The sequence below is a fragment of the Ranitomeya imitator genome, chromosome 5 (genome assembly GCF_032444005.1).
Source record: "Ranitomeya imitator isolate aRanImi1 chromosome 5, aRanImi1.pri, whole genome shotgun sequence".
Lineage (NCBI taxonomy): Eukaryota > Metazoa > Chordata > Amphibia > Anura > Dendrobatidae > Ranitomeya > Ranitomeya imitator.
The window spans coordinates 573,769,643-573,796,741 of record NC_091286.1 but is presented as its reverse complement, the minus strand read 5'-3'; the positions used below and the strand labels follow the sequence as shown (position 1 = coordinate 573,796,741).

The following is a 27,099-nucleotide window of genomic DNA, read 5'->3' as shown; positions in this document are numbered from 1 at the left end:
AATCCCTGTCATGGACAGCCCAATCCCCAGACCTGAACCCCATTGAAAACCTGTGGAATATAATCAAGAGGAAGATAGTCACAAGCCATCAAACAAAGAACTGCTTATATTTTTGTACCAGAAGTGGCATAAGGTCACCCAAAAGCAGTGTGAAAGACTGGTGGCACGCATGCCAAGACGCATGAAAGCTGTGATTAAAAATCATTGTTATTCCACAAAATATTGATTTCTGAAAACTTCCTGAGTTAAAACATTAGTATTGTTGTTTCTAAATGATTATGAACTTGTTTTTTTTTTAATTATTTGAGGTCTGCAAGCAATGCATTTTTTTGTTATTTTGATCATTTCTCATTTTCAGAAAATAAATACAAAATTTATTGCTTGGAACTTCGGAGATATGTTGTCAGTAGTTTATAGAATAAAAGAACAATTTACATTTTACTAAAAAATCTACCTATAAAGAGAAAAATCTGACAAACTGAAAATTTTGCAGTGGTCTCTTAATTTTTGCCAGAGTTGTATATACCGTATATTGAATTAATTGACTGCATGACATTGGCTGTATACAATTCATGCCTTCACTGACCTCATATGATAAAAAATGTGAATAACTGAATATTAAAAGAACTCCCATAAATTGTAAACATTGTGTGACATTTCTATTTTTCAACAGTTTATTTTTAAAGGGCCTCATTTTTACTATTTTCACAGTTTTCCTATTCATTTTACGTGTTAGATAAAATTGTGATGTAAGAAAAACAATGCTAATTTTATTATCATCCAGATTTAGCAACATAATAAATTTCATATTTGTAATTGCTCATTACCATTAACATCCACATGACACTTTTATTTTTCGACAATTACATACATTTTAATGAATCATAATAATCAGCAACACAAATACCCATATGTTTTCCGGCAGCTATCCCTGTGTGTTCTCATTAATATTTTATGTTCCTTTAATGAGTTCCTTGCATCACTCTTAATTTTTCCTCCAGGACTTACACCTTTATTTGCTTCTTGGAGATTTTGTCTCAAGTTGTTATTGTTGTAACTGTTCACAATTCCATGAGGATTGGAGGTTTACAAAACAAATTAAACATTTGATTGTATGAAAATTCAAGAACTGAAGTTATTGGCTTCTGATATTGCCCATGAAAAACTTAATGCAGATAGCTGGAACTAAGGAAGGCAGGAAGAAGGAGACTAAAAAATCTGTAGTTCATGTCCTGATCCTACTTGCTGATGAATGGGTGTGGTGGTTTGTGTCTTGATTTTTAGTTTTGTTATTTATTTTTAAGTTGAGTTTGTTAAAGAATGCAATATTTTCTCTATAAGTCACCTATCTGTCTTTAAAAATTCTTTGAGAACACAGTAATAACATACACCATCCAAAAAACAATTGGCATTAGCAGTGCAAAGACTGACTTGTATGAATATACGCAACGGCTTTGTATAAACTTGGGATATGAACCCATTTTTAACTAAGAAGTACAACAATAAGGACAAATGAAAGGGTCCAAATGAGAACAGGAAAGTTAGTAAGTTGGCCAAAAGTATCTTGCGTGACTTTTCTTGACCTCGTGAAGCACAAGAGAGGTCATCTTGGCTTTTCATCTTAAGTGTATGAAGTATGTGCCCTGTGCAAAAAGTAATGAGGGCAGCGCTAAGAAAAAACATCAGTTCAAGCAAAATAACCAAATGAGTGTTCGTCCAAGTTGTGTCTGAAAACCCATGGAAACAATGTAAATCATCGCTATTCCGAAGCTTAAAAAGAAAACTACTAGATCCTCCCCACACAATAATGCACACCAAAGTGCACACGGCAGTGGCCTTCTTAGGAGACCTCCATACTTTGGAGGATAAAGGGAATTGTATGGCAATGTAGCGATCTATACAGATACACAATGATATGAAGATGCTACCATACATATTGACAAAATAGAGGCTTTCCAGGAATGTGCAGACACCAGTTCCCAGTGTCCATCTCTCCCCAACACTATATGCGTTTATTTTGAATGGAAGTGTTACAAGTAGCAAGGAATCAAAGCCGATGAGAGTGGCCATATATATTGTGGCTTCTATCCACTTCTTAATTCTGAAAGCGAGCATCCAGAGGGCCATCAAGTTAAAGATTAGGCCAAAGATGAATGTTGGAAAGTAAATGACTAACTGGAACAGTTGAACTGATTGTTCAATCCTGGTAACGTTGGACATTTTGTGGAAAACCTGGAAAACACATGAAAGAACTTATAATCTTTTCACACATGATCTAGTCTCTATTGCATATAATTTTTGCAATTTTCATGTTTCTTCATCTAAAATGTCTATTTACTGCCAATTTGAAGAGAAGCTGTTTAAAGAGGAAACTTCTTTAATCTATTACAACACATTGACAAAGCCCGCATTTTGGCCCATTGGACATTGTATTTTTCACATACTAGAATAATATGTGAAGCAACATTACTTACATAGTTATATAGGTTGGAAAAAACCTAGGTCCATCAAATACACCCTTTCTCTACCATTTACACATTCACTAGATCATGTATATTTATCATTTCATCACTAGATTATTTATAACCCACAATACCCTTTGTGAGAAAAATATCCCATAAAGCTGTTATAGTGTCTGCCATCACTACCTCCTTGTTGTGAATTCTGTGGCCGAGTTCACTTCTGTGGTCACAAGTGGTATTGCAGTCTCTGGGCTTCCTCCCTCAGGTGTTTTGGTGAGCTCGTTGGCTGCCTTGCTATTTAGCTCCACCTGAGTCTGTCTTCCTTGCTCCTTGTCAATGTTCCAGTGTTGGATCTGAGCTACTGCATCTTTCCTTGGGCCTGCTGCTCTGCTAGATAAGTGCTTCTAGTTTGTTTTCTGTTTTTTCTGTCCAGCTTGCTATTAACTTTTGCTGGAAGCTCTGAGAAGCAAAGGGGTGCACCGCCGTGCTGTTAGTTCGGCACGGTGGGTCTTTTTGCCCCTTTGCGTGGTTTTCGTTTTAGGGTTTTTTGTAGACTGCATAGTTTTCTTTGCTATCCTCGCTCTGTCTAGAATATCGGGCCTCACTTTGCTGAATCTATTTCATTCCTACGTTTGTCTTTTCATCTTGCTAACAGTCATTATATGTGGGGGGCTGCCAATTCCTTTGGGGTATTTCTCTGAGGTAAGTCAGGCTTGTATTTCTATCTTCAGGCTAGTCAGCTCCTCAGGCAGTGCCGAGTTGCATAGGTAGTTGATAGGCGCAATCCACTGCTGCTTATAGTTGTGTGAGGATAGATCAGGTACTGCAGTCTACAGAGATTCCACGTCTCAGAGCTCGTCCTATTGTTTTTGGTTATTGCCAGATCTCTGTATGTGCGCTGATTACTGCACGCTGTGTTGCCTGATTGCCAGCCATAACAGTACAAGGAGCCCTCCAATGATTTCCAATAGAGGGAAAAAAGAAATCCTGACATCATTTTTTTTCCTTAGCTCTGTCTTCAGTCTTTTTTTTCCCCTAGACATTAGAGTGCTTCAGGACACAGCTGTGGACATGGATATTCAGGCTCTGTGCTCCTCAATTGATAATCTCGTTGTAAATGTACAAAAGATTCAAGATACTATTGATCAGAAATCGATGCTAGAACCAAGAATTCCGATTCCTGATTTGTTTTTTGGTGACAGAACTAAGTTCTTGAGCTTCAGAAATAATTGTAAGCTATTTTTGGCCTTGAAACCTCATTCTTCTGGTAATCCTATTCAACAGGTTTTGATTATTATTTCTTTTTTGCGCGGCGACCCACAGGACTGGGCGTTTTCTCTTGCACCAGGAGATTCTGCATTGAGTAATGTTGATGCATTTTTCCAGGCGCTGGGATTGCTTTACGATGAGCCTAATTCAGTGGATCAAGCTGAGAAAAATCTGCTGGCTTTATGCCAGGGTCAGGATGATGTAGAAGTATATTGTCAGAAATTTAGGAAATGGTCAGTACTCACTCTGTGGAATGAATCTGCACTAGCGGCTTTGTTCAGAAAGGGTCTCTCTGAAGCTCTTAAGGATGTAATGGTGGGATTTCCTATGCCTGCTGGTTTGAATGAGTCTATGTCCTTGGCCATTCAGATCGGTCGTCGCTTGCGCGAGCGTAAATCTGTGCACCATCTGGCGGTATTGTCTGAGAGTAAGCCTGAGCCTATGCAGTGCGACAGGACTATGACTAAAGTAGAACGGCACGAACACAGACGTCTGAACAGACTGTGTTTTTATTGTGGTGATTCTACTCATGCTATTTCTAATTGTCCTAAACGCACTAGGCGGTTCGATAGCTCTGCCGTTATTGGTACTGTACAGTCCAAATTCCTTTTGTCCATTACCTTAATGTGCTCTTTGTCATCATATTCTGTCATGGCGTTTGTGGATTCAGGCGCTGCCCTGAATCTGATGGATTTGGATTATGCTAAACGTTGTGGATTTTTCTTGGAGCCTTTGCGGTGTCCTATTCCGTTGAGAGGAATTGATGCTACACCTTTGGCCAAGAATAAGCCTCAGTACTGGGCCCAGCTGACCATGTGCATGGCTCCTGCACATCAGGAAGTTATTCGCTTTTTGGTACTGCATAATTTGCATGATGTGGTCGTGTTGGGGTTGCCATGGCTACAAACCCATAATCCAGTATTGGATTGGAACTCTATGTCGGTAACCAGCTGGGGTTGTCAGGGAGTACATGGTGATGTTCCATTTTTGTCTATTTCGTCATCCATTCCTTCTGACATCCCAGAGTTCTTGTCGGACTTTCAGGATGTATTTGAAGAGTCCAAGTCTGATGCCCTACCTCCGCATAGGAATTGTGATTGTGCTATCGATTTGACTCCTGGTAGTAAATTCCCTAAGGGTCGTTTATTTAATTTGTCCGTACCTGAACACACCGCTATGCGCAGTTATGTGAAGGAGTCCCTGGAGAAGGGACATATTCGCCCATCGTCGTCACCATTGGGAGCAGGGTTCTTTTTTGTAGCCAAGAAGGATGGTTCGCTAAGACCGTGTATTGATTACCGCCTTCTTAATAAGATCACTGTTAAGTTTCAGTATCCCTTGCCATTGATTTCTGACTTGTTTGCTCGGATTAAGGGGGCTAGTTGGTTTACTAAGATTGATCTTCGTGGTGCGTATAATCTGGTGAGAATCAGGCAGGGAGATGAATGGAAAACGGCATTTAATACGCCCGAGGGTCATTTTGAGTATCTGGTGATGCCGTTCGGACTTGCCAATGCTCCATCTGTTTTTCAGTCTTTTATGCATGACATTTTCCGTGAGTATCTGGATAAATTCTTGATTGTTTACTTGGATGACATTTTGATCTTCTCAGATGATTGGGAGTCTCATGTGAAGCAAGTCAGAATGGTTTTCCAGGTACTGCGTGCTAATTCCTTGTTCGTGAAGGGATCAAAGTGTCTCTTCGGTGTGCAGAAAGTTTCATTTTTGGGGTTCATCTTTTCCCCTTCTACTATCGAGATGGATCCGGTTAAGGTTCAGGCCATCCAGGATTGGACTCAGCCGACATCTCTAAAAAGTCTGCAGAAATTCCTGGGCTTTGCTAATTTTTATCGTCGCTTCATCTGTAATTTTTCTAGCATTGCCAGACCATTGACCGATTTGACCAAGAAGGGTGCTGATTTGGTTAATTGGTCTTCTGCTGCCGTGGAAGCTTTTCAGGAGTTGAAGTGTCGTTTTTGCTGTGCCCCTGTGTTGTGTCAACCTGATGTTTCTCTTCCGTTCCAGGTCGAGGTTGATGCTTCTGAGATTGGTGCAGGGGCGGTTTTGTCACAGAGAGGTTCTGGTTGCTCAGTGTTCAAACCATGTGCTTTCTTTTCCAGGAAATTTTCTGCTGCTGAGCGTAATTATGATGTGGGCAACCGAGAGTTGCTGGCCATGAAGTGGGCATTCGAGGAGTGGCGTCATTGGCTTGAGGGTGCTAAGCATCGCGTGGTGGTTTTGACTGATCATAAGAACCTTACTTATCTTGAGTCTGCCAAGCGCTTGAATCCTAGACAGGCCCGTTGGTCGTTATTTTTTGCTCGTTTTGATTTTGTGATTTCATACCTTCCGGGCTCTAAAAATGTGAAGGCGGATGCTCTGTCTAGGAGTTTTGTGCCCGACTCTCCGGGGTTATCTGAGCCGGCGAGTATCCTCAAGGAAGGAGTCATTGTGTCTGCCATCTCCCCTGATTTGCGGAGAGTGTTGCAGAAATTTCAGGCTAATAAACCTGATCGTTGTCCGGCCGAGAAACTGTTCGTCCCTGATAGGTGGACTAGTAAAGTTATCTCTGAACTTCATTGTTCGGTGCTGGCCGGTCATCCAGGAATCTTTGGTACCAGGGAGTTGGTTGCTAGATCCTTCTGGTGGCCATCTCTGTCACGGGATGTGCGTGCTTTTGTGCAGTCCTGTGGAATTTGTGCTAGGGCTAAGCCCTGCTGTTCACGTGCCAGTGGGTTGCTTTTGCCCTTGCCGGTCCCGAAGAGGCCTTGGACACATATTTCGATGGATTTCATTTCTGACCTTCCCGTTTCTCAAAAAATGTCGGTCATTTGGGTGGTCTGTGATCGCTTTTCTAAAATGGTCCATCTGGTGCCCTTGGTTAAATTGCCTTCCTCCTCTGATTTGGTGCCTTTGTTCTTCCAGCATGTGGTTCGTTTACATGGCATTCCTGAGAATATTGTTTCTGACAGAGGTTCCCAGTTTGTCTCGAGGTTCTGGCGAGCCTTTTGTGGTAGGATGGGCATTGACCTATCTTTTTCCTCGGCCTTCCATCCTCAGACTAATGGCCAGACCGAACGAACCAATCAGACCTTGGAAACATATCTGAGATGTTTTGTTTCCGCTGACCAGGATGATTGGGTGTCATTTTTGCCGTTGGCTGAGTTCGCCCTTAATAATCGGGCCAGCTCGGCTACCTTGGTCTCTCCATTTTTCTGCAATTCTGGGTTCCATCCTCGTTTCTCTTCAGGACAGGTTGAGTCTTCGGACTGTCCTGGTGTGGATTATGTGGTGGACAGGTTGCAGCAGATCTGGACTCAGGTAGTGGACAATTTGACCTTGTCCCAGGAGAAGGCTCAGCTTTTCGCTAATCGCAGACGCCGTGTGGGACCCCGACTTCGTGTTGGGGATCTGGTTTGGTTATCTTCTCGTCATATTCCTATGAAGGTTTCCTCTCCTAAATTTAAACCTCGTTTTATTGGTCCGTATAGGATTTCTGAGATTCTCAATCCGGTGTCTTTTCGTCTGACCCTCCCAGACTCCTTTTCCATACATAATGTATTCCATAGGTCGTTGTTGAGGAGATACGTGGCACCTATGGTTCCATCTGTGGAGCCTCCTGCCCCTGTTTTGGTGGAGGGGGAATTGGAGTATATTGTGGAGAAGATTTTGGATTCTCGTGTCTCTAGACGGAAACTCCAGTATTTGGTCAAATGGAAGGGTTATGCTCAGGAAGATAATTCCTGGGTTTTTGCCTCTGATGTCCATGCCCCAGATCTTGTTCGTGCCTTTCATGTGGCTCATCCTGGTCGGCCTGGGGGTTCTGGTGAGGGTTCGGTGACCCCTCCTCAAGGGGGGGGTACTGTTGTGAATTCTGTGGCCGAGTTCACTTCTGTGGTCACAAGTGGTATTGCAGTCTCTGGGCTTCCTCCCTCAGGTGTTTTGGTGAGCTCGTTGGCTGCCTTGCTATTTAGCTCCACCTGAGTCTGTCTTCCTTGCTCCTTGTCAATGTTCCAGTGTTGGATCTGAGCTACTGCATCTTTCCTTGGGCCTGCTGCTCTGCTAGATAAGTGCTTCTAGTTTGTTTTCTGTTTTTTCTGTCCAGCTTGCTATTAACTTTTGCTGGAAGCTCTGAGAAGCAAAGGGGTGCACCGCCGTGCTGTTAGTTCGGCACGGTGGGTCTTTTTGCCCCTTTGCGTGGTTTTCGTTTTAGGGTTTTTTGTAGACTGCATAGTTCTCTTTGCTATCCTCGCTCTGTCTAGAATATCGGGCCTCACTTTGCTGAATCTATTTCATTCCTACGTTTGTCTTTTCATCTTGCTAACAGTCATTATATGTGGGGGGCTGCCTATTCCTTTGGGGTATTTCTCTGAGGTAAGTCAGGCTTGTATTTCTATCTTCAGGCTAGTCAGCTCCTCAGGCAGTGCCGAGTTGCATAGGTAGTTGATAGGCGCAATCCACTGCTGCTTATAGTTGTGTGAGGATAGATCAGGTACTGCAGTCTACAGAGATTCCACGTCTCAGAGCTCGTCCTATTGTTTTTGGTTATTGCCAGATCTCTGTATGTGCGCTGATTACTGCACGCTGTGTTGCCTGATTGCCAGCCATAACACCTCCTGTGGTCGGGCATTCCACACTCTAACTGCTCTAACTGTAAAGAACCCTTTCCTATTTAATTGACGGAATCGCCTTACCTCCAATCATAATGAGTGCCCCCTGCTCCTTTGTAAGGTTATTGGAAGGAATAAGTCATGCGCCAGCCCTTTGTATTGACCACACATTTATTTATACATATAAATGAGATCTCCTCTATGTCTTTTTTTCTAAGCTAAACAAGCTCAACGTTTCATCATATATGCTCGCTTACACAAGCGTATAGCTTGGACGAGTGCTATCTGATGTTTTATAGAATAGCACTTGGACCGATTTTATATAATGGAGCAGCGCAGATCTGTTATTTTTTCTGCAGACAGGTTTGGTCTGCGGAAAAAGTCATAGCATGCTGCAAGTGGCTCTGCAAATCAGATCACATGCAACCATTCAAATCTATAAATGTAAAACATTGGACTGCATTCAGATCTCATTTGAATGCAGTCTGATTTATGAGGGCACAGAGATTGGAGAAGATGGAGACATTAAGTTATCTGTCTTTTTTCTCTGCACCTGTGATTGGATTCATTCAGCCAAGAGAATCGGATCACAGTAAAATTACACTTTGATCCAACTCTGTCACAAGGGTGTCACGTCCCCCTAAGATACCTGGACTTAGACGGTCACATCTCGTAATTAATTGCACTCTTCTTTAGAGATGGTGTGATTCATGTCCTATTTTAAATGGATTGCCTTTCCTTTGATGCTGAGAGGGCTAAGGACTCTTTCTATGTTGTTCTCAGCTGCAACTGCTTATAATTTACTCCCTCTATATATATACTGGCTTTGGGCGTTTAGTCCCTGCCAGTGAAAGACTCATATTCCTGTGCTGAGTGCTAAAGCTAAGTGGTTGGAGTTGAGTTGTTATAGTAGTTATCTGTAGTTTGCTGTAGTACATTTGTGTTTATCTCCTGGACCCTATTTCCAATTAGTTTATTCCTCCCTGTCCCTATCCTCCTCCTCTCTATTGTTGGTTTGTGCTTTAGTATGATAGAGGTTTTCTGTTGTCCCTTTTTTGTCTTTGTGTCTTGCTTACCTTACATTTCTGCCCCATGTCTCATGGGGTGCAGGAGGGGACAGATTAGTGTTTAACAGGAGCATAGCAAGGTTGGAGACCTGGGCCTCTCTACCTTCAAGAATGCCCCTGGGACAAGGATACTTAGGGTCCAAGCTCCATGAATAGTTTGAGGCCCCTCTCCCTTACCAAAACCATCACAGTGTGAATAATTTGGATCAGACTTTGATCAGCGTGTCATTACCATATGTGAAGAATATGGGGAAAATGAATGGAAGTTTACAATCATCCTTCAGCATGTGTAGCTGTAACAGGACACCTGGCTCAGCAGGTGGTTCAGCCACATCAGCTAGTATCCAAGATCGTACAAGATGACCTCCTGCTGAGCCCACCGTGTGTAACTGCTTTGTCCAGTCAGAGGGAATTTCATAAGGAGGTTTCAGGAGAATATACAATTAGCATACATCCTAGTCACACACCAGTTACATATTTGAGATCTCTGAAACAGGCCGAACTCCTTCCAGGATCTCAATTCATTCTAGCACACCAGGGTGAGGAGATTCACTGAACGGATAGTAGAAGCCAGATAGCGAAGCCGTGTTTGGTCTCCAGGTATAATGAGTGTTATGACCTGGTGGTTAGGAGTACCCGGAATGACCTGATAGTTAAACCTCATACAGGACGAGCTCTGGGATGTGGGAACTCTGCTGACCGCAAGCCCTAATCCTATCACACACACTAGGAATAGCCGTGGAGCGCTCCTGACCAGACCTAGGCGCCTCATCACAGCCTAAGAACTATCTAGCCCTAGAGATTGAAAATAAAGCCTACCTTGCCTCAGAGAAATTCCCCAAAGGTAAAGGAAGCCCCCCAAATATATTGACTGTGAGTAAAGATGAAAGTCACAAACGCAGAAATGAAACAGGTTTCAGCAAAGGGAGGCCAGACTTACTAAATAGACAGAGGATAGGAAAGGTAACTTTGCGATCAGCACAAAAACCTACAAAAGACCACGCAGAGTGTGCAAAAAAGACCTCCACACCGACTCACGGTGTGGAGGGACCACTCTGCATCCCAGAGCTTCCAGCTAGCAAGACAAAATCATGATAACCAGCTGGACAAGAAAACAAAGAACAAATAATGACTATCAGGAACTTAGCTTCTGCAGGAGAAGGCAGGTCACCAGAGAGATCCAGGAGCGAACTGAACAAATGCAAAAACATTGACAGCTGGCATGGAGTAACAATCTGAGAGGAGTTAAATAGAGCAGCCAACCAAAGGATAAACCACGTCACCTGTGTAAGGAACCTCAGAAGCCGCAGCTTCACTCATAGCCACCAGAGGGAGCCCATAGACAGAACTCGCCGAAGTACCATTCACGACCACAGGAGGGAGCTCAACAACAGAATTCACAACAAATGGGCCTCCAGCCGGATCTGAAGGCCCGAAAAACCACAACCCTATGACCTTTCATAGAGAAGTTATCATCCATCTAAGTTTTGGAGTTCAGCTGCCAGAGCAAGTGGGAGGGAATCTAGAACCCTCTGAGGGCGGGAAAGGGTGTCACTGACCAAGGGGTTAAGTGCACATGCGAAGATGTTGGCCATTGTTCTCTGCCATGAGAGGTCATGCTGTGCAGCATGTTGGAAGAAAGCAGAAATAGCTGGCCCCACACCTCCCATGTGGTTGCCAGCATCCAACATTCAAACATTAAGCCGGACTTTTGTATCATCTGCTTATATTTTTTCTACTTCACCTGTAGGTGCATACCTGACCATTGTATATGTATTGTGTATATAGTGTATTGTCTAGTGTGCCCTTAAGGCAATGAAATATATAATTTAACCCCTGGGCTGCTCTTTTATCTCGATCCACGAACCAACATGTGCGTGTTCTCGATTTTATCTTTCCATCATACAGGGCTGGTTTCTGGCCCATTATAATCCCTTTAACGGACTAGGCTTATATCTAATGAGGATCACACCAAGGACAACATCTGCAAGGAGTTTGTATGTTCTCCCCGTTTTTGCGTGGGTTTCCTCCGGGTACTCTGGTTTCCTCTCACATTCCAAAGACATACTGATAGGGAAATTAGATTGTGAGCCCCATCGGGGACAGCGATGATAATGTGTGCACACTGTAAAGAGCTGTGGAATATGTTATTGCTATATAAAAATAAAAGATTATTATAAGATAATAAAACTGGTGGCAGTCTTACTGGGTTGATAAGGTTCTGTTTCACTAGTGCTAGTGAAAGGGCCTCTTAGCCTGTCCGAGTTGTGAGTGAGTGTGGTGCCACGTCAGCGACTGCGTGGGCCACATCTTCTCAATCCCTGGGCCTCCCTGGTCCTGTGTGTACAGGGGAATATCTGTGTAAAACTGTGCCAAGCTGACCTTATGTGTCCCCAGGGGGTATCAAACATTACATTGGTGCAAGAGAGGAGACCGAACCACGTGATCCCTCCAATGCAATAGTGGCGTCAGGTGGGGGAGTGAGGTGCGGTTTCATCACACCATAATTGATCTGATCACTCGTGTGAGTGAGCCCTTTCAGAGGCCTTCCATCCCTTGTAATAATCTAGTTGCCCACCTTTGATTTGACTCTAACTTCTGAATTTCCTTTTCAAAATGTGGAGCCCAAAACTGGATCCCATATTCTAGAAGTGGTGTCACAAGTGATTTATAAAGAGGTAATAATACAATATGATCATGGGATATTATCTTTTTTCATACACCATAAAATCTTGTTTGCTTTTGCAGCTGCTGTTTGACATTGAGTACTTGCTTTAAGTCCATCTGTATATATAATCATCTAAGGGGCACTTCCGTCTGTTTGTCTGTCTGTTTACCTGTCTGTCACGGAAATCCCACGTCGCTGATTGGTCACGGCCGGCACAGACCGGCTGCGAATTCGTCCCTTCCTACTCTCTGTCAGTGCCCCCTCCATACTACCCTCCAGTCAGCGCTCACACAGGGTTAATGGCTGCGTTACACCGCGTTATGCCGCGGTGTAACGCAGTCCGTTAACACTGCTATTAACCCTGTGTGACCAACTTTTTACTATTGATGCTGCCTATGCAGCATCAATAGTAAAAAGATCTAATGTTAAAAATAATAAAAAAATAAAAAATCATTATATACTCACCTTCCGGCGCCTTTCCCGCTCCTCGCGACGCTCCGGGCCATGCATTGCGAGACCGCTATGTCATCATCTCGCGAGACCGCAATGCATTCTTGGGACTGGAGCGTCACGAGGAGCATTGCTAAACGCCTCGCCTGGATCCGGGGGCCACCGGAAGGTGAGTATATAACTATTTTTTATTTTAATTCTTTTTTTTAACAGGGATATGGTGCCCACATTGCTATATACTACCTGGGCTGTGTTATATACTATGTGGGCTGTGTTATATACTGTGTGGGCTGTGCTATATACTACATCGCTGTGCTATATACTACGTGGGCTGTGTTATATACTGCATGAGCTGTTTTATATACTGCATCTTTGTGCTATATACTACATGGGCTGTGCAATATATTACGTGGCTGGGCAATATATTACGTGGCTGTGTTAAATACTGCGTGAGCTGTGCTATATACTACATGAGCTGTGCTATATACTACGTGAGCTGTGCTATATACTACGTGAACTGTGCTATATACTACGTAGCTGTGCAATATATTACGTGGCTGGGCAATATACTACGTGGCTGTGTTATATACTGCGTGAGCTGTGCTATATACTACGTGAGCTGTGCTATATACTACATGGCTGTGTTACATGGGTGTGTTATATACTATGTGGGCTGTGCAATATACATTGCTGGGCAATATACTATGTGGCTGTGGTATATACTACGTGGCTGTGTTATATACTACGTTTGCTGAGTTATATTCTACGTGGGCTGTGCTATATACTGCGTGGGCTGTGCTATATACTACGTGGGCTGTGCTATATACTATATGGCCTGTGCTATATACTACGTGGCCTGTGCTATATGCTATGTGGCTGTGCTATATGCTAAGTGGGCTGTGTTATTTGCTACGTGGGCTGTTTTATATACTGCATCTTTGTGCTATATACTACATGGGCTGTGCAATATATTACGTGGCTGGGCAATATATTACGTGGCTGTGTTAAATACTACGTGAGCTGTGCTATATACTACGTGAACTGTGCTATATACTACGTAGCTGTGCAATATATTACGTGGCTGGGCAATATACTACGTGGCTGTGTTATATACTGCGTGAACTGTGCTATATACTACGTGAGCTGTGCTATATACTACATGGCTGTGTTACATGGCTGTGTTATATACTATGTGGGCTGTGCAATATACATTGCTGGGCAATATACTATGTGGCTGTGGTATATACTACGTGGCTGTGTCATATACTACGTGGGCTGAGTTATATTCTACGTGGGCTGTGCTATATACTGCGTGGGCTGTGTTATACACTGCGTGGGCTGTGCTATATACTACATGGGCTATTATACACTGCGTGGGCTGTGTTATATACTACGTGGGCTATGCTATATACTACATGGACTGTGTTATACACTGCGTGGGCTGTGCTATATACTACGTGGGCCGTGTTATACACTGCGTGGGCTGTGCTATATACTGCGTGGGCTGTGCTATATGCTACGTGGGCTGTGCTATATACTATATGGCCTGTGCTATATACTACGTGGCCTGTGCTATATGCTATGTGGCTGTGCTATATGCTAAGTGGGCTGTGTTATTTGCTACGTGGGCTGTGTTATATGCTACTTGGCTGCAGTATATTTCTCTGCTGTATCTGTGCATCATGAATCGTGGTATGTGTTAAAGAGGGGGGCCCACTGAGACTCTTTCCCCTGGGGCCCTCAAAAACCTGGAGCCGGCCCTGGATTCACTGATTGGTCAAGCCCGGCCGGCCGCAAACAATCAGCGACAGGCGCAGTAAGGCCGCGAATTGGCGTGGAATTTGAACCACGCTTCGCTAATTGGTTGCGCCCGGCCGGCCGAATTCTGTGTATAAATTGCATTATTCTGAAAACTTCATAAAAAAACTACATACATATTCTAGAATACCCGAGGCGTTAGAATCGAACTACCATCTAGTCCACTATAATCACGTACATGTACATGATAGCTTTAACAGTCAGCCATTCTCCAGGACCAACAGATAGGATTGAAGACAAATTCGTAGTTTTAACCCTTTCTGCATTGTGGTCAGTGTACAGAGTGGCAATAAGAAAGGGAGTGGTCTCTATTTGTCCAGTCATCCCTGGCTATGTGATTGCTTGGGTTGCTTTGGAAATTGTGACAGCCATAGGTGTCATGATATGTACTTTTGCCCTGTCCTGTATTTGAATAATATGCCATTTGATGTATGTAACTGTTCTCTGGTTTCTATTAGCTGTAATTTATGCATTTTCTTGTGCTGGGAGTTCACCTGTAACAATATGTCTCCTTTCCCCAATACTTGCAGCCCTAAGCTATAATGTAATTAAGCTTTGTCAACATCACTAGTGAAAGAATAGCCATTCTTCCTCACAGCAGGTGGCTAGTCAAATGTACATACTACATAGACTACTTGGAGCCCACCAGTCTAGAATCTTCTGGTGGACCCAACCATTGAATAGAAGGTGTGACCCCTACCCCCCTTCATGGGCGGATCCCAGGAGCTCAGACAATCCATTCTTATTTTGAGATCAGATGTGAGTTGATCCTTAAAGGAGAAGGAGTGGGGATTCTTAGCTGAGGCAAGACCCCATGTCCATCTGTGACTGCGGAAGCGAACGGGGCGAGACTTGAGCTGAGGACATATCTCGTCGTTCGTGGGATTGTTTTGGGATCCCTTGGACTCGTGTAGACTATTGCTTTGTTAGCTGGCACAAGGATTATCGGGAGGTGCCCCTGAATCTGTTCCGTTGGACTAATTGTGGACTCTGTAGATCTACCTGCATGTGTTGTTCCAGCGTTCTTGATAATAAATCTGTTGAATCATCCCTCGGCCTGTTGTCCCTTCTTGCTCTGCCGTACACCTCAGTCACAATAGGCATTAAAAAGTACCCTAAAGCTGACTAGTCAGAGTGCCTGTGGGGGCATGCCTTATGTGTGTCTTAACAGATGCCTTAAGATTTGACATGCACAGACAATAATGTAAAGTCAGACAAATAAATTAAACTGTTAAAAATTATATTTCAAGGCAAAAATGACTATAATATCTATATAGACCTACCAGTTTAGTAAAGTTATGTCCTGTTGTAATTGTAATCGTGAATGACTTAATTTCCTGCAGACATGGGAAGTCGCTGTGAGGATAGACAGTAAAGTTAGAAGTTGTTAAACATTGTGTGCAGTGCCAAAAATAAGCTCTTTACTTAGACAGGAAAGTCTGCTGATGGCTGATTCTGTGTAGATTTAACATGCAAACTTAACTAGAACTTATGAAATACCTCACGAATATTTGCATGCTATGTGGGTTTAATTCTTGCTTCTGCAAAATGTGTGGGAAGCATGATGCCACAGAGCTTCCTGTTGATTAAATAAAGTTCATCTGTTGAGACAAAGTCATCGTCAAGATGCCAATCTAGTTATTAATTATCCAGGATCTATAAACCCCCTCCATACATCCGATGACATCTGTCAAGAACAGAGTTTGATACGTGGTTTATTTTGTGTGGCTGGTACTCAGCAGACTATATACACTTGGAACAATTGCTGACATTGCTCAACAATGCTGATTAGCTGTAGGCAGCTGATTCATAGCATTGTCCGTTTCAGTTGGATGCCAGACAGTTGTAAAGCCCTCAAACTCTGGTTCTGGGTGATACCTAAAGCTAAGTTTAGATAAAAATTACACCTAATAATTATTTAAAAGGACTCTGTCACCTCAATTTGGCGGGATATTAAAATGAGTTGTTACCGGTCATATGGGCGGCGTATCATCATAATGTCACCACCCCGTCCGTCCCTTTTTTCCGTAATAGTTTAGTGCATAAGAGTATGCGTGCACCATAGTTGGCGCGTGCGCCTGCAGTCTTTGGTGGCGCACATGCAGTATGCTTACTTGCAGTATTGCAGTATTGCCTACCGCGGGCAAAGCCGAAAAGCATTACTGTGCATGCGCCAGCGCACTATGCTCCAGAAGTATTTCACTGTGTTCCGCTTTTTTCAAAACTCGCCGGATTGTGCCTAACGGCGAAAACCTGATGTGTGAAAGCAGCCAGATATATGGATAGATACATCTATGTATCTATAGATATATTTATCTATAAATATACAGTGGGGCAAAAAAGTATTTAGTCAGTCAGCAATAGTGCAAGTTCCACCACTTAAAAAGATGAGAGGCGTCTGTAATTTACATCATAGGTAGACCTCAACTATGGGAGACAAACTGAGAAAAAAAAATCCAGAAAATCACATTGTCTGTTTTTTTAACATTTTATTTGCATATTATGGTGGAAAATAAGTATTTGGTCAGAAACAAAATTTCATCTCAATACTTTGAAATATATCCTTTATTGGCAATGACAGAGGTCAAACGTTTTCTGTAAGTCTTCACAAGGTTGCCACACACTGTTGTTGGTATGTTGGCCCATTCCTCCATGCAGATCTCCTCTAGAGCAGTGATGTTTTTGGCTTTTCGCTTGGCAACACGGACTTTCAACTCCCTCCAAAGGTTTTCTATAGGGTTGAGATCTGGAGACTGGCTAGGCCACTCCAGGACCTTGAAATGCTTCTTACGAAACCACTCCTTCATTGCCCTGGCGGTGTGCTTTGGATCATTGTCATGTTGAAAGACCCAGCCACGTTTCATCTTCAATGCCCTTGCTGATGGAAGGAGGTTTGCACTCAAAATCTCACGATACATGGCCCCATTCATTCTTTCATGTACCCGGATCAGTCGTCCTGGCCCCGTTGCAGAGAAACAGCCCCAAAGCATGATGTTTCCACCACCATGCTTTACAGTAGGTATGGTGTTTGATGGATGCAACTCAGTATTCTTTTTCCTCCAAACACGACAAGTTGTGTTTCTACCAAAAAGTTCCAGTTTGGTTTCATCAGACCATAGGACATTCTCCCAAAACTCCTCTGGATCATCCAAATGCTCTCTAGCAAACTTCAGACGGGCCCGGACATGTACTGGCTTAAGCAGTGGGACACGTCTGGCACTGCAGGATCTGAGTCCATGGTGGCGTAGTGTGTTACTTATTGTAGGCCTTGTTACATTGGTCCCAGCTCTCTGCAGTTCATTCACTAGGTCCCCCCGCGTGGTTCTGGGATTTTTGCTCACCGTTCTTGTGATCATTCTGACCCCACGGGGTGGGATTTTGCGTGGAGCCCCAGATCGAGGGAGATTATCAGTGGTCTTGTATGTCTTCCATTTTCTAATTATTGCTCCCACTGTTGATTTCTTCACTCCAAGCTGGTTGGCTATTGCAGATTCAGTCTTCCCAGCCTGGTGCAGGGCTACAATTTTGTTTCTGGTGTCCTTTGACAGCTCTTTGGTCTTCACCATAGTGGAGTTTGGAGTCAGACTGTTTGAGGGTGTGCACAGGTGTCTTTTTATACTGATAACAAGTTTAAACAGGTGCCATTACTACAGGTAATGAGTGGAGGAAAGAGGAGACTCTTAAAGAAGAAGTTACAGGTCTGTGAGAGTCAGAAATCTTGATTGTTTGTTTCTGACCAAATACTTATTTTCCGCCATAATATGCAAAAAAAAATGATAAAAAAAACAGACAATATGATTTTCTGGATTTTTTTTTCTCAGTTTGTCTCCCATAGTTGAGGTCTACCTATGATGTAAATTACAGACGCCTCTCATCTTTTTAAGTGGTGGAACTTGCACTATTGCTGACTGACTAAATACTTTTTTGCCCCACTGTATCTATAGATAGATATATCCATAGATATATAATAGAAAGTCCGATGTTTCTAAGGCTACTTTCACACTTGCGTTTTTAGCAATCCGTCGCAATCTGTCATTTTGGGAAAAAACGGATCCTGCAAATGTGCTCGCAGGATGCGTTTTTTACCCATAAACTTGTATTAGCGACGGATCGCGACGGATGGCCACACGTCGCGTCCGTCGTGCAAGGGATCCGTCGTGTTTTGGCGGACCGTCGGCACGAAAAAGCATTCAAGTGAACGTTTTTTTGCCGCATGCGTGGCAGAAACTCCGCCCCCTCCTCCACAGACGTCAGAATGGGCAGCGGATGCGTTGAAAAACTGCATCCGCTGCCCACGTCGTGCACAAATTTCACGTGCGTCGGCACGTCGGCCCGACGCATAGCGACTGACTCGTACCGACGCAAGTGTGAAAGAGGCCTTAATGAGCGTTGAATTTAAAAAAAAAAAAAGGAAAAAAAGGCGTGGGCTCCCGCGCAATTTTCTGCACCAGAGGGGGAAAGCCAACAGCCGGGGGCCAATATTTGTAGCCTGCTATGAATATCAGCCCGCAGCTGTCTGCGTAGCCTTTACTAGCTATTAAAATAGGGGGACCCCCCCAAAAAAATGATGTGGGGTCCCCTTATATTTTATAGCCAGAAAGGCTACGCAGACAGCTGTGGGCTGACATTCATAGCCTAGAGAGGGGCCATGGATATTGGTCCCCTGGCTACAAATACCAGTCCGCAGCCACCCCAGAAATGGTGCATCTGTGAGATACCTTCCTCCCGTCATTGGATTCCTGGAGCCCCTGGAGAGCGGTCACATTAGCTGATGCTGCTGTTCTCCACGGGAGATCGTCGTGGGACACTCGTGGATTTCTGCGGACAGGGAGTATATTGGTTGTTTGCCCCCCTGGCTACAAATACCAGTCCGCAGCCACCCCAGAAATGGCGCATCTGTGAGATGCACCAATTCTGGCACTTAGCCCCTCTCTTCCCACTCCCATGTAGCAGTGAGATATGGGGTAATATGGGGTTAATGTCACCTTGCTATTGTAAGGTGACATTAACCCGGGTGAATAACGGAGAGGCGTCAATAAGACGCCTATCCATTATAAATCCAATAGTAATAAAGGGTTAATAAAACACGCACACATTAGGAGAAAAGTATTTTAATATTCTTCACTTAACCATACTTACCATACTTCAGCACCTGCAAAAAATGTAAAATAATAAACCGTATACTACCTGTCCGCCGTAGTCCAATTAATAACGAGTGTCCCATGATGATCTCCCCTATAGAACAGTGACATCGGGTGATGCCACTGCTCTATAGGACCCTCAGTGACACACTGACAGGAGACAATGGCTCCTGCAGTGCATCACTGAGGTTACTATAGTTCAATGTCTCACTTTATGGCAATTGCTGTGTGGGAAAATTTCTCACACAGCATTGCCAAAAGTGAGACTAGGGACTATTTTTTTACAGCGGCGGAGGAATACAGTGCGGAAGGATACCTTCCTCCCGTCATTGGATTCCTGGAGCCCCTGGAGAGCGGTCACATCAGCTGATGCTGCCGTTCTCCATGGGAGATCGTCGTGGGACACTCGGGGATTTCTGCGGACAGGGAGTATATTGGTTGTTTGTTATTTTAATCTTTTTTACAGATGACACTGCCTTCGGGGATCAATATGACAAGTAATGGTGAGTATGTAATCTATGTTATATGTACTGTATGTCTGTATGTATGTATTGTATGTAATGTATGAATGTACTGTATGTAGTATGTATTTAGTATGTAGGTAGTTTGTACGTAGTATGTAGTGTGTATGTAGTATGTATGTAGTATGTATGTAGTATGTAGTATGTATGTAGTATGTAGTATGTAGTATGTATGTAGTATGTATGTAGTATGTAGTATGTATGTAGTATGTATGTAGTATGTAGTATGTATGTAGCATGTATGTAGTATATATGTAGCATGTATGTAGTATGTAGTATGTATGTAGTATGTAGTATGTGTGTAGTATGTATGTAGTATTTTTTTTTACATTCAACACATTAGCCGGATGATGGGACTACTACTGTCCGATCATTGGCTAATGTGTCAATCACTGTCACTGTAGCAGGCATCGTCCAATGGGACTTGTAGTCTCATCGGACGATGCCTGCACACACGCACAGAGCCCCGGCCGGCCGCACAGAGCCCCGGCAGGCCCACACAGAGCCCTGGCAGCCCGCACAGAGCCCCAGCAGCCCGCATAGACCCCTGGCAGGCTCGCACAGAGCCCCGGCAGGCCCGCACAGACCCCCGGCAGCCTGCACAGAGCCCCTGCAGGCCCGCGCAGAGCCCCGGCAGGCCCGCACAGACCCCCGGCAGGCACGCACAGACCCCCGGCAGGCACGCACAGACCCCCGCGGTCACACACAGACCCCGCCCGCACACACCCACATGCAGTCTCCGCCCACACACCGCCCACACTCCATTATAGTGCATCATTGCACTATGGGAACTTCCGATTCCGGTATCCGATATTGCAAAAGTATCGGAACTCGGTATCGGAATTCTGATACAGAGAATATCGGCCGATACCCGATATTTGCAGTATCGGAATGCTCAACAATATTCAGCACAGATCTTTTGGTGAGCGAACAGTTATCGAACAGAAACTCGAACAGACGAATTTTAAGCAAATTGTTTGAGTTCGACGAACAACTCGAACACTGCCCAAAACAGCTCGAATTTGAAATTGGAGAACAGTTCGACTCGAACACTGCTCATCTCTACTCAGGGGAACTGAATTTGTTTGTTTTCCAAACTCAGCCCAGCTGCCAGGTATGGAGAGGATTCAACACCCAAACCTGCTCCATACACCTGTACCTGACATAGGAAATAAACAGTTCATCCTTTGTCAGGAAGAGATTTATATAGTATTACTATCTCAGCCTTTTCACTGATTGTGTGGGTAGCTCAAGAAAAAAAAGTATACAGGGCTGGCAGGAGGTCCTGCTGTGATGACAGGGACTAGAGCAGAGACTAGAGTGGTGAGGGACTCCACAGGTAAGTAATGGTTATTTTGCAACATTCTCAACTGAGGAAAAACACACCAAAGAAACTTCATAAACCAAAATTCATTCGCCCACATGTACTGTTGTATGTAATGCTATCCTTGGTTTGGTTTAATAAAAACATTTTTCTCGATCAAAAACACTTTGGCAAGGTGTTACTTTGAAGCTTATATTCCACTACATGCTGCTATCCACAATTTGTTTTGGCTTCTTGCATTTTTCGGCTGATTTATGGCATAGAGGCAGCAGTTCCTGACTGGCTATCTGTCCATCTAGGCCAGTGGTCCCCAAATCCAGGCCTCGAGGGCCGCCAACAGTGCAGGTTTTCAGGATTTCCTTAGTACTGCACAGGGGTTGGAATCATCACCTGTGCAGATGATCACATTACCACTGATGCAATACTAAAGAAATCCTGAAAACCTGCACTGTTGGCGGCCCTCGAGGCCTGGAGCTGGGGACCCCTGATCTAGGCCATGGTTCATTAACCCACAGTGGTTCACGTGCTCTTGTCTCTGCCTTTCTTAGCCCCAGATGTTCTTTCTGCTGTTCATAATGACCAGCAAAAAAACAGTGTCTGTGATTTTTTTAAAAAATTCCCACAGTTTGTAATGCACATTCCTTTTTGTCATGTAAGAATATGCAGCAGAGTCTCAGAATATCTCATGTGATATATGCAGTAGAATCTCAGTGTATCTTATGTGATATATACAGCAGTTTCAGGATATTATATATGATATTTAACGCAAAATCTCATATTATCCTATGTGATATATAAAGAAGTATATGTGTCTCCTATGTGATGTATACAGCAGTCTCTGTATATCCTATGTGATGTTTGCTGCAGTTTCAGTGTATCCCATGCGATCTATACAGCAGTCTCAGAATATCCTTTGTGATGTATCAACAGCAGTCTCAGTGTATCTATGTGATATATATACAGCAATCTCTGTGTATCCTATGTGATAGATACTGCAGTCTCAGTGTATCCTATGTGATGTATATACAGAAATCTCAGTGTATCATATGTAATGTAAACATCACAGTCTCAATGTATACTATGTGATGTAGAAAGCAGTCTCAGGGTATCATATGTGATGGATATATAGCAGACTCTGTGTACCCTATGTGATGAAAACAAGTCTTATTATATCAAATGTGATGTATACAGCAGTCTCAGTTTATCCCAAGTGATGTATACAGTAGTCTAAGTGTATCATATATGATGTACACAGAAGCATCAATGTATCCCATGTAATGTATACAGTAGTCTCAGTGAGTCCTACGAAATGTATACAGCAGTCTCAGTGTATTCTACGTTATGTAAACAGCCAAGTCTCATTGTATCCTTTGTGATGTATACAGCAGTCTCATTGTCTCCTTTGTGATGTAAATAGCATAGTCTCAGTGATATGTTATGAATATACAGCTGTCTCAGTGTATCCTATGTAATGTACAGTCATGGCCACAAGTATTGGCACCCTTGCAATTTTTCAAGAAAATTAATTATTTCTCCCAGAAAAATTTGGCAATTACATGTTTTGGTATACACATTTCCTTTGTGTTTATTGGAACAACACAAAACAATGAGGAAAAAAATGCAAATTGGACATTATTACACCAAACAAAAAGACAAATGGGCAGGGCACTGTTCCAAAATTCAGGGTAAGCAACTTTGTTTCTAGTATGTGATGCTCGCTCAAACTTACCTGTGGCAAGTAACCTGTGGCAATATCAAAATCACACCGGAAGCCAGATACTAAGGGGAGAAGTTGACTCAATTTTTGCATTGTGTTTCTGTGTGTGCCACACTAAACATGGAGAACAGAAAGAGGAGAAAAGAACTAAAATTGAGACCCTAAATTGTTTAAAAATATCAACAATTTCCAAGTTTCAAGTCCATCTGCAGAGATCTTGATATTCCTTTGTCCACGGTGCGCAATAAAATCAAGAAGTTTACAACCCATGGCACTGTAGCTAGTCTTCCTGGACGTGTTCGTGAACAGCACAGAAAAATTGATGAAAGGTTGAAAAGCAGTATAGTCCACATGGTGGTAAGCAGCCCCAAACAAGTTGCAAAGAAATTCAAGCTGTCCTGCAGTCTCCGGGTGCATGAGTGTCAGAGGCCTCCAAACACTATCAGGATGCAGTGGACCCATGTAGTTAAGATGCACTTTATTATTCAGGGTGCAGTTGGGCCCATTTAATCTTGTAAACTGTGGTGCCTGCTCACATGGGATGCATCTGGATAGTGCTGGCAGCCTGCCTGATCTAATAGTATGGGTGGCACTAATAGGCTGTTAACCTGGATGCTGTACATTTCCATTGTGTGAACAGCGTCACATACAAGTCTTCTTTGTGCAATAATATACAAAGCAACCACCTCCTCCATTGGGATTGGTAGGCTGTGAGTGGTTGCCTCATCGGTATTTTGCACATTTGTTGCTGCTATCTTAACTATCGTATTTTTCGCTTTGTAAGACGGTCCGGATTATAAGACGCACCCCAAATTTTGAGGAGAAAAATAGGAAAAAACTTTTTTTAATAAATTGGTGGGGTGTCTTATAATCCATGCGTCTTATTACTTACCAGGGGTTGTGGCTGTGGTGGATCAGGGTCCCAGGGTCGTTGCTGGAGGCAGGAGTGGAGCATTGCTGCAGGCTGGGATGAGGGGATCTGCAGGGGGGCTTCTGTGCTGCAGGGGGCTCCTGTGCTGCAGGCTGGGATGACGGGGTCTGCAGGGGGGCTCCGGTGCTGCAGTAGGCTCCTGTGCTGCAGGCTGGGATGAGGGGGTCTGCAGGGGGCTCCTGTGCTGCAGGCTGGGATGAGGGGGTCTGCAGGGGGGCTCCGGTGCTGCAGGGCTGTCTCCGGTGCTGCGGGGGGCTCTGGCAACATTTTGTGAAAGATCAGAGCCCTCCGGCACTTCTTCCATGCGTTCCTGTATGACTGACTCTGGGAAAATGGCCGCCGGAATCTCAGGAGATGAGATCTTCCATGCGTTCCTGTATGACTGACTCCGGGAAAATGGCCGCTGGAATCTCGAGAGATGAGATCTCAGCGCTGAAATCTCATCTCCCGAGATTCCGGCGGCCATTTTCCCGGAGTCAGTCATACAGGAACGCATGGAAGAAGTGCCGGGGGCTCTGGTCTTTCACAAAATGTCGCCAGAGCCCCCCACAGCACCGTAGCCTCCAGCATCACCCGGGGCAGCAGCGGTGGCGGGCGAGGTGACAGGGGTGGCGGGCGGCGGCGGTGGCGGGCGGCGGCGGTGGGCCGCAGCGGCGGCAGACACCCCCTCATCCCAGCCTGTAAGTGGTATATCTGCTTTGTAAGACGCACCCCCATTTCCCCCCCAAATTTGGGGGAAATAAAGTGCGTCTTACAAAGCGGAAAATACGGTACATGGGTCCACTGCATCCTGATAGTGTATTTGTTTGGAGGCCTGGGCAGGTAAACATCTCTGCCTTTTGCTAGTATTTTTGAATTTTTGGAGGATCTCTAAATCCTCTTTTTGTGCTATATCTGTTTTGCTTCAGTGTTAGCGTAAACTATCTGCAGACATTTGAATGAAATTAAACACTATGTTAAGAGACCCAGCAGGATCCCACAGAGACATAAAAAAGCTAGACTGCAGTTTATGAAAATGTACATTGGTAAGCTAAAATCATTCTTGGAAAGAATCTTCTGGACAGATGAGACCAAGATAGAGATTTTTGGTAAAGCACAACATTCTACTGTTAAACAAAAACAGAATGAGGTCTATAAAGAAAAGAACATGGTACCTACAGTGAAATATGGTGGAGGTTCAAAGATGTTTTGGGGTTGTTTTGCTGCCTCTTGCACTGGGTGCCTTGACCGTGTCGCAATGTAGAGCCCGGTGTAAGAAAGTTGGGTTTGCATGCTAGCTCATAGGTCTTCCAGAAGGACAATGATCCCAAAAATATTTAAAAAACAAACAGTGGAAACAAAGCAGTGGAGAGTTCTGAAGTGGTCAACAATGAGTCCAGATCTAAATCTCATTGAACACCTGTGGAAAGATCTTAAAATTGGTGTTGGGAGAAGGCACCTTTCAAATATGAGAGACCTGGAGCAGAGAAGAGTAATTCAAAATTCTAGTTGAGAGACGTAAGAAGCTTGTTGATGGTTATAGGACGCAATTGATTGCAGTTATTTATTCCAAAGGATGTGCAACCAAATATTAAGATGAAAGTGCCAACAATTTTATCTTGCCAATTTTGGGGGTTTTATGTGAAATTATGTCCAATTTGCCTTTTTTATCAGTTTTTTTGTGTTGTTCCAAAACACACAAATGAAAAACACATGTTCAGTATATAACAAAACATGTGTAACTGCAATAATGTTCTGGGAGAAATACTTTATTTTCTGGAATAATTTAAAGGAAGCCAACACTTTTGGCCATGACTGTATAAACAACAGACCCTTAGTGTATCCTAAATAGATGTTTATAGCAGTATATCCAACGTCAAATCTCAGGCAGTTTGCACAACCAAAAACATTTCTGCAACTTGACTACAACCTGTTCTCTTATGACCATTTTAGAGCTTCAATTTCTCTGTAACAAAAACTGCTAAATCGGAGGCAAGGCATATGCAACTCAAATACGACTTGCATTGAAGTTTGTGGCAAATTAGTAGTGTGCCACTTGCTACTATTGACAAAAAAAATAAAGAAAATGTGTAATATAGGCAACTTTTAGTTGCAGTTGTGGTACGTGGTAGATTGCAATGTGGCACCAATGGAAATCATTAGATGCATTGTCACAATGTTACACCACAATCTTTATGCAGTGTGATACGTCACTCTGTAACTCTTGCCTTAGATTTTACAATACAAATTTGTTGCAAATAGTTTCTGGTCTATGCTTATTTCATATGAAATACTTAGTTTAGCCTCATTGGTATCGTTGTTTCGATGTACAACAAGAGATTTAGAGGAAACAAAATAAAGATACTCAGAGTTATAGCAAAATGTGAATATAGATATATAAACGGCAGCAAATATTCAGAAAATCACAGATAAAACGAAATATGATGAATAATCTGACCTTCAGATGTGTCTCATGCAAGGAGAAGAATAAACTGTAATTGTGAAATGTGACAGGGAATCTTCTAATAGGAAGTGAACAGAATACGCACTGTAGGCACACCTACTAACATTTTGGACTGTGATGTAAGGACGCTTATGGCCGAGCTCATTGCATGAAAAATAAATTTTTTCATGGATATTTGTATGATTTAATAGTTTTTATTTATAATGTAGTGCAAAAATCATCTGAATATAGTCATTTTATGGTACAAATTACATCAAATAATGAAAGCTAATGTTTAAGGTCCCTTTCACACATCATTTTTTTGCTATCAGTCGCAATCCGTCGAATTTTGAAAAAAACGTATCCGGCGACTGATGCCGCTGGATCTGTTTTTTTTCCTCATAGACTTGAATCAGCGACTGATTGCAACGGATGGCCTCATGTTTCATCCGTCTTTCGCCGAATGCATCGAAAATTGTTTGTCCGGCGGCCGGAGACAATGGACAAAGTAACCTTTTTTGTGTCCGTTGAAAAACGGACAGGGATGGATTCTTCGCCGTCCATCGTTTTCTTGAGAGGAAGCCTATGGGTGCCAGATCCATCAAATGACGGAATTCGGTGACGGATTCCTTTTTTATTTAACTGAGCATGCTCCGATTTCTTTTAGGATCAAAGTAGCCAGATCTGCTAGTCGGATAC

General features: G+C 43.4%; 1 protein-coding gene across 1 annotated transcript; it reads right to left on the bottom strand.

The window, feature by feature from the left end:
* Positions 1-829: 829 nt before the first annotated feature.
* LOC138680887 (G-protein coupled receptor 55-like) lies at positions 830-26,469 on the bottom strand. Its single transcript, XM_069768106.1, has 3 exons — positions 26,416-26,469; positions 15,628-15,700; positions 830-2,232 (listed from the first exon to the last, which is right to left on the bottom strand). Exon 3 carries the CDS (start codon positions 2,218-2,220, stop codon positions 1,342-1,344), a length of 879 nt encoding a protein of 292 aa, XP_069624207.1. The 5' UTR covers positions 2,221-2,232; positions 15,628-15,700; positions 26,416-26,469; the 3' UTR covers positions 830-1,341.
* Between the last annotated feature and the right edge of the window lie 630 nt (positions 26,470-27,099).

Bases quoted from the DNA above. Each gene is read 5' to 3' on its own strand.
- LOC138680887 (XM_069768106.1), bottom strand. From the start codon at position 2,220: ATGTCCAACGTTACCAGGATTGAACAATCAGTTCAACTGTTCCAGTTA.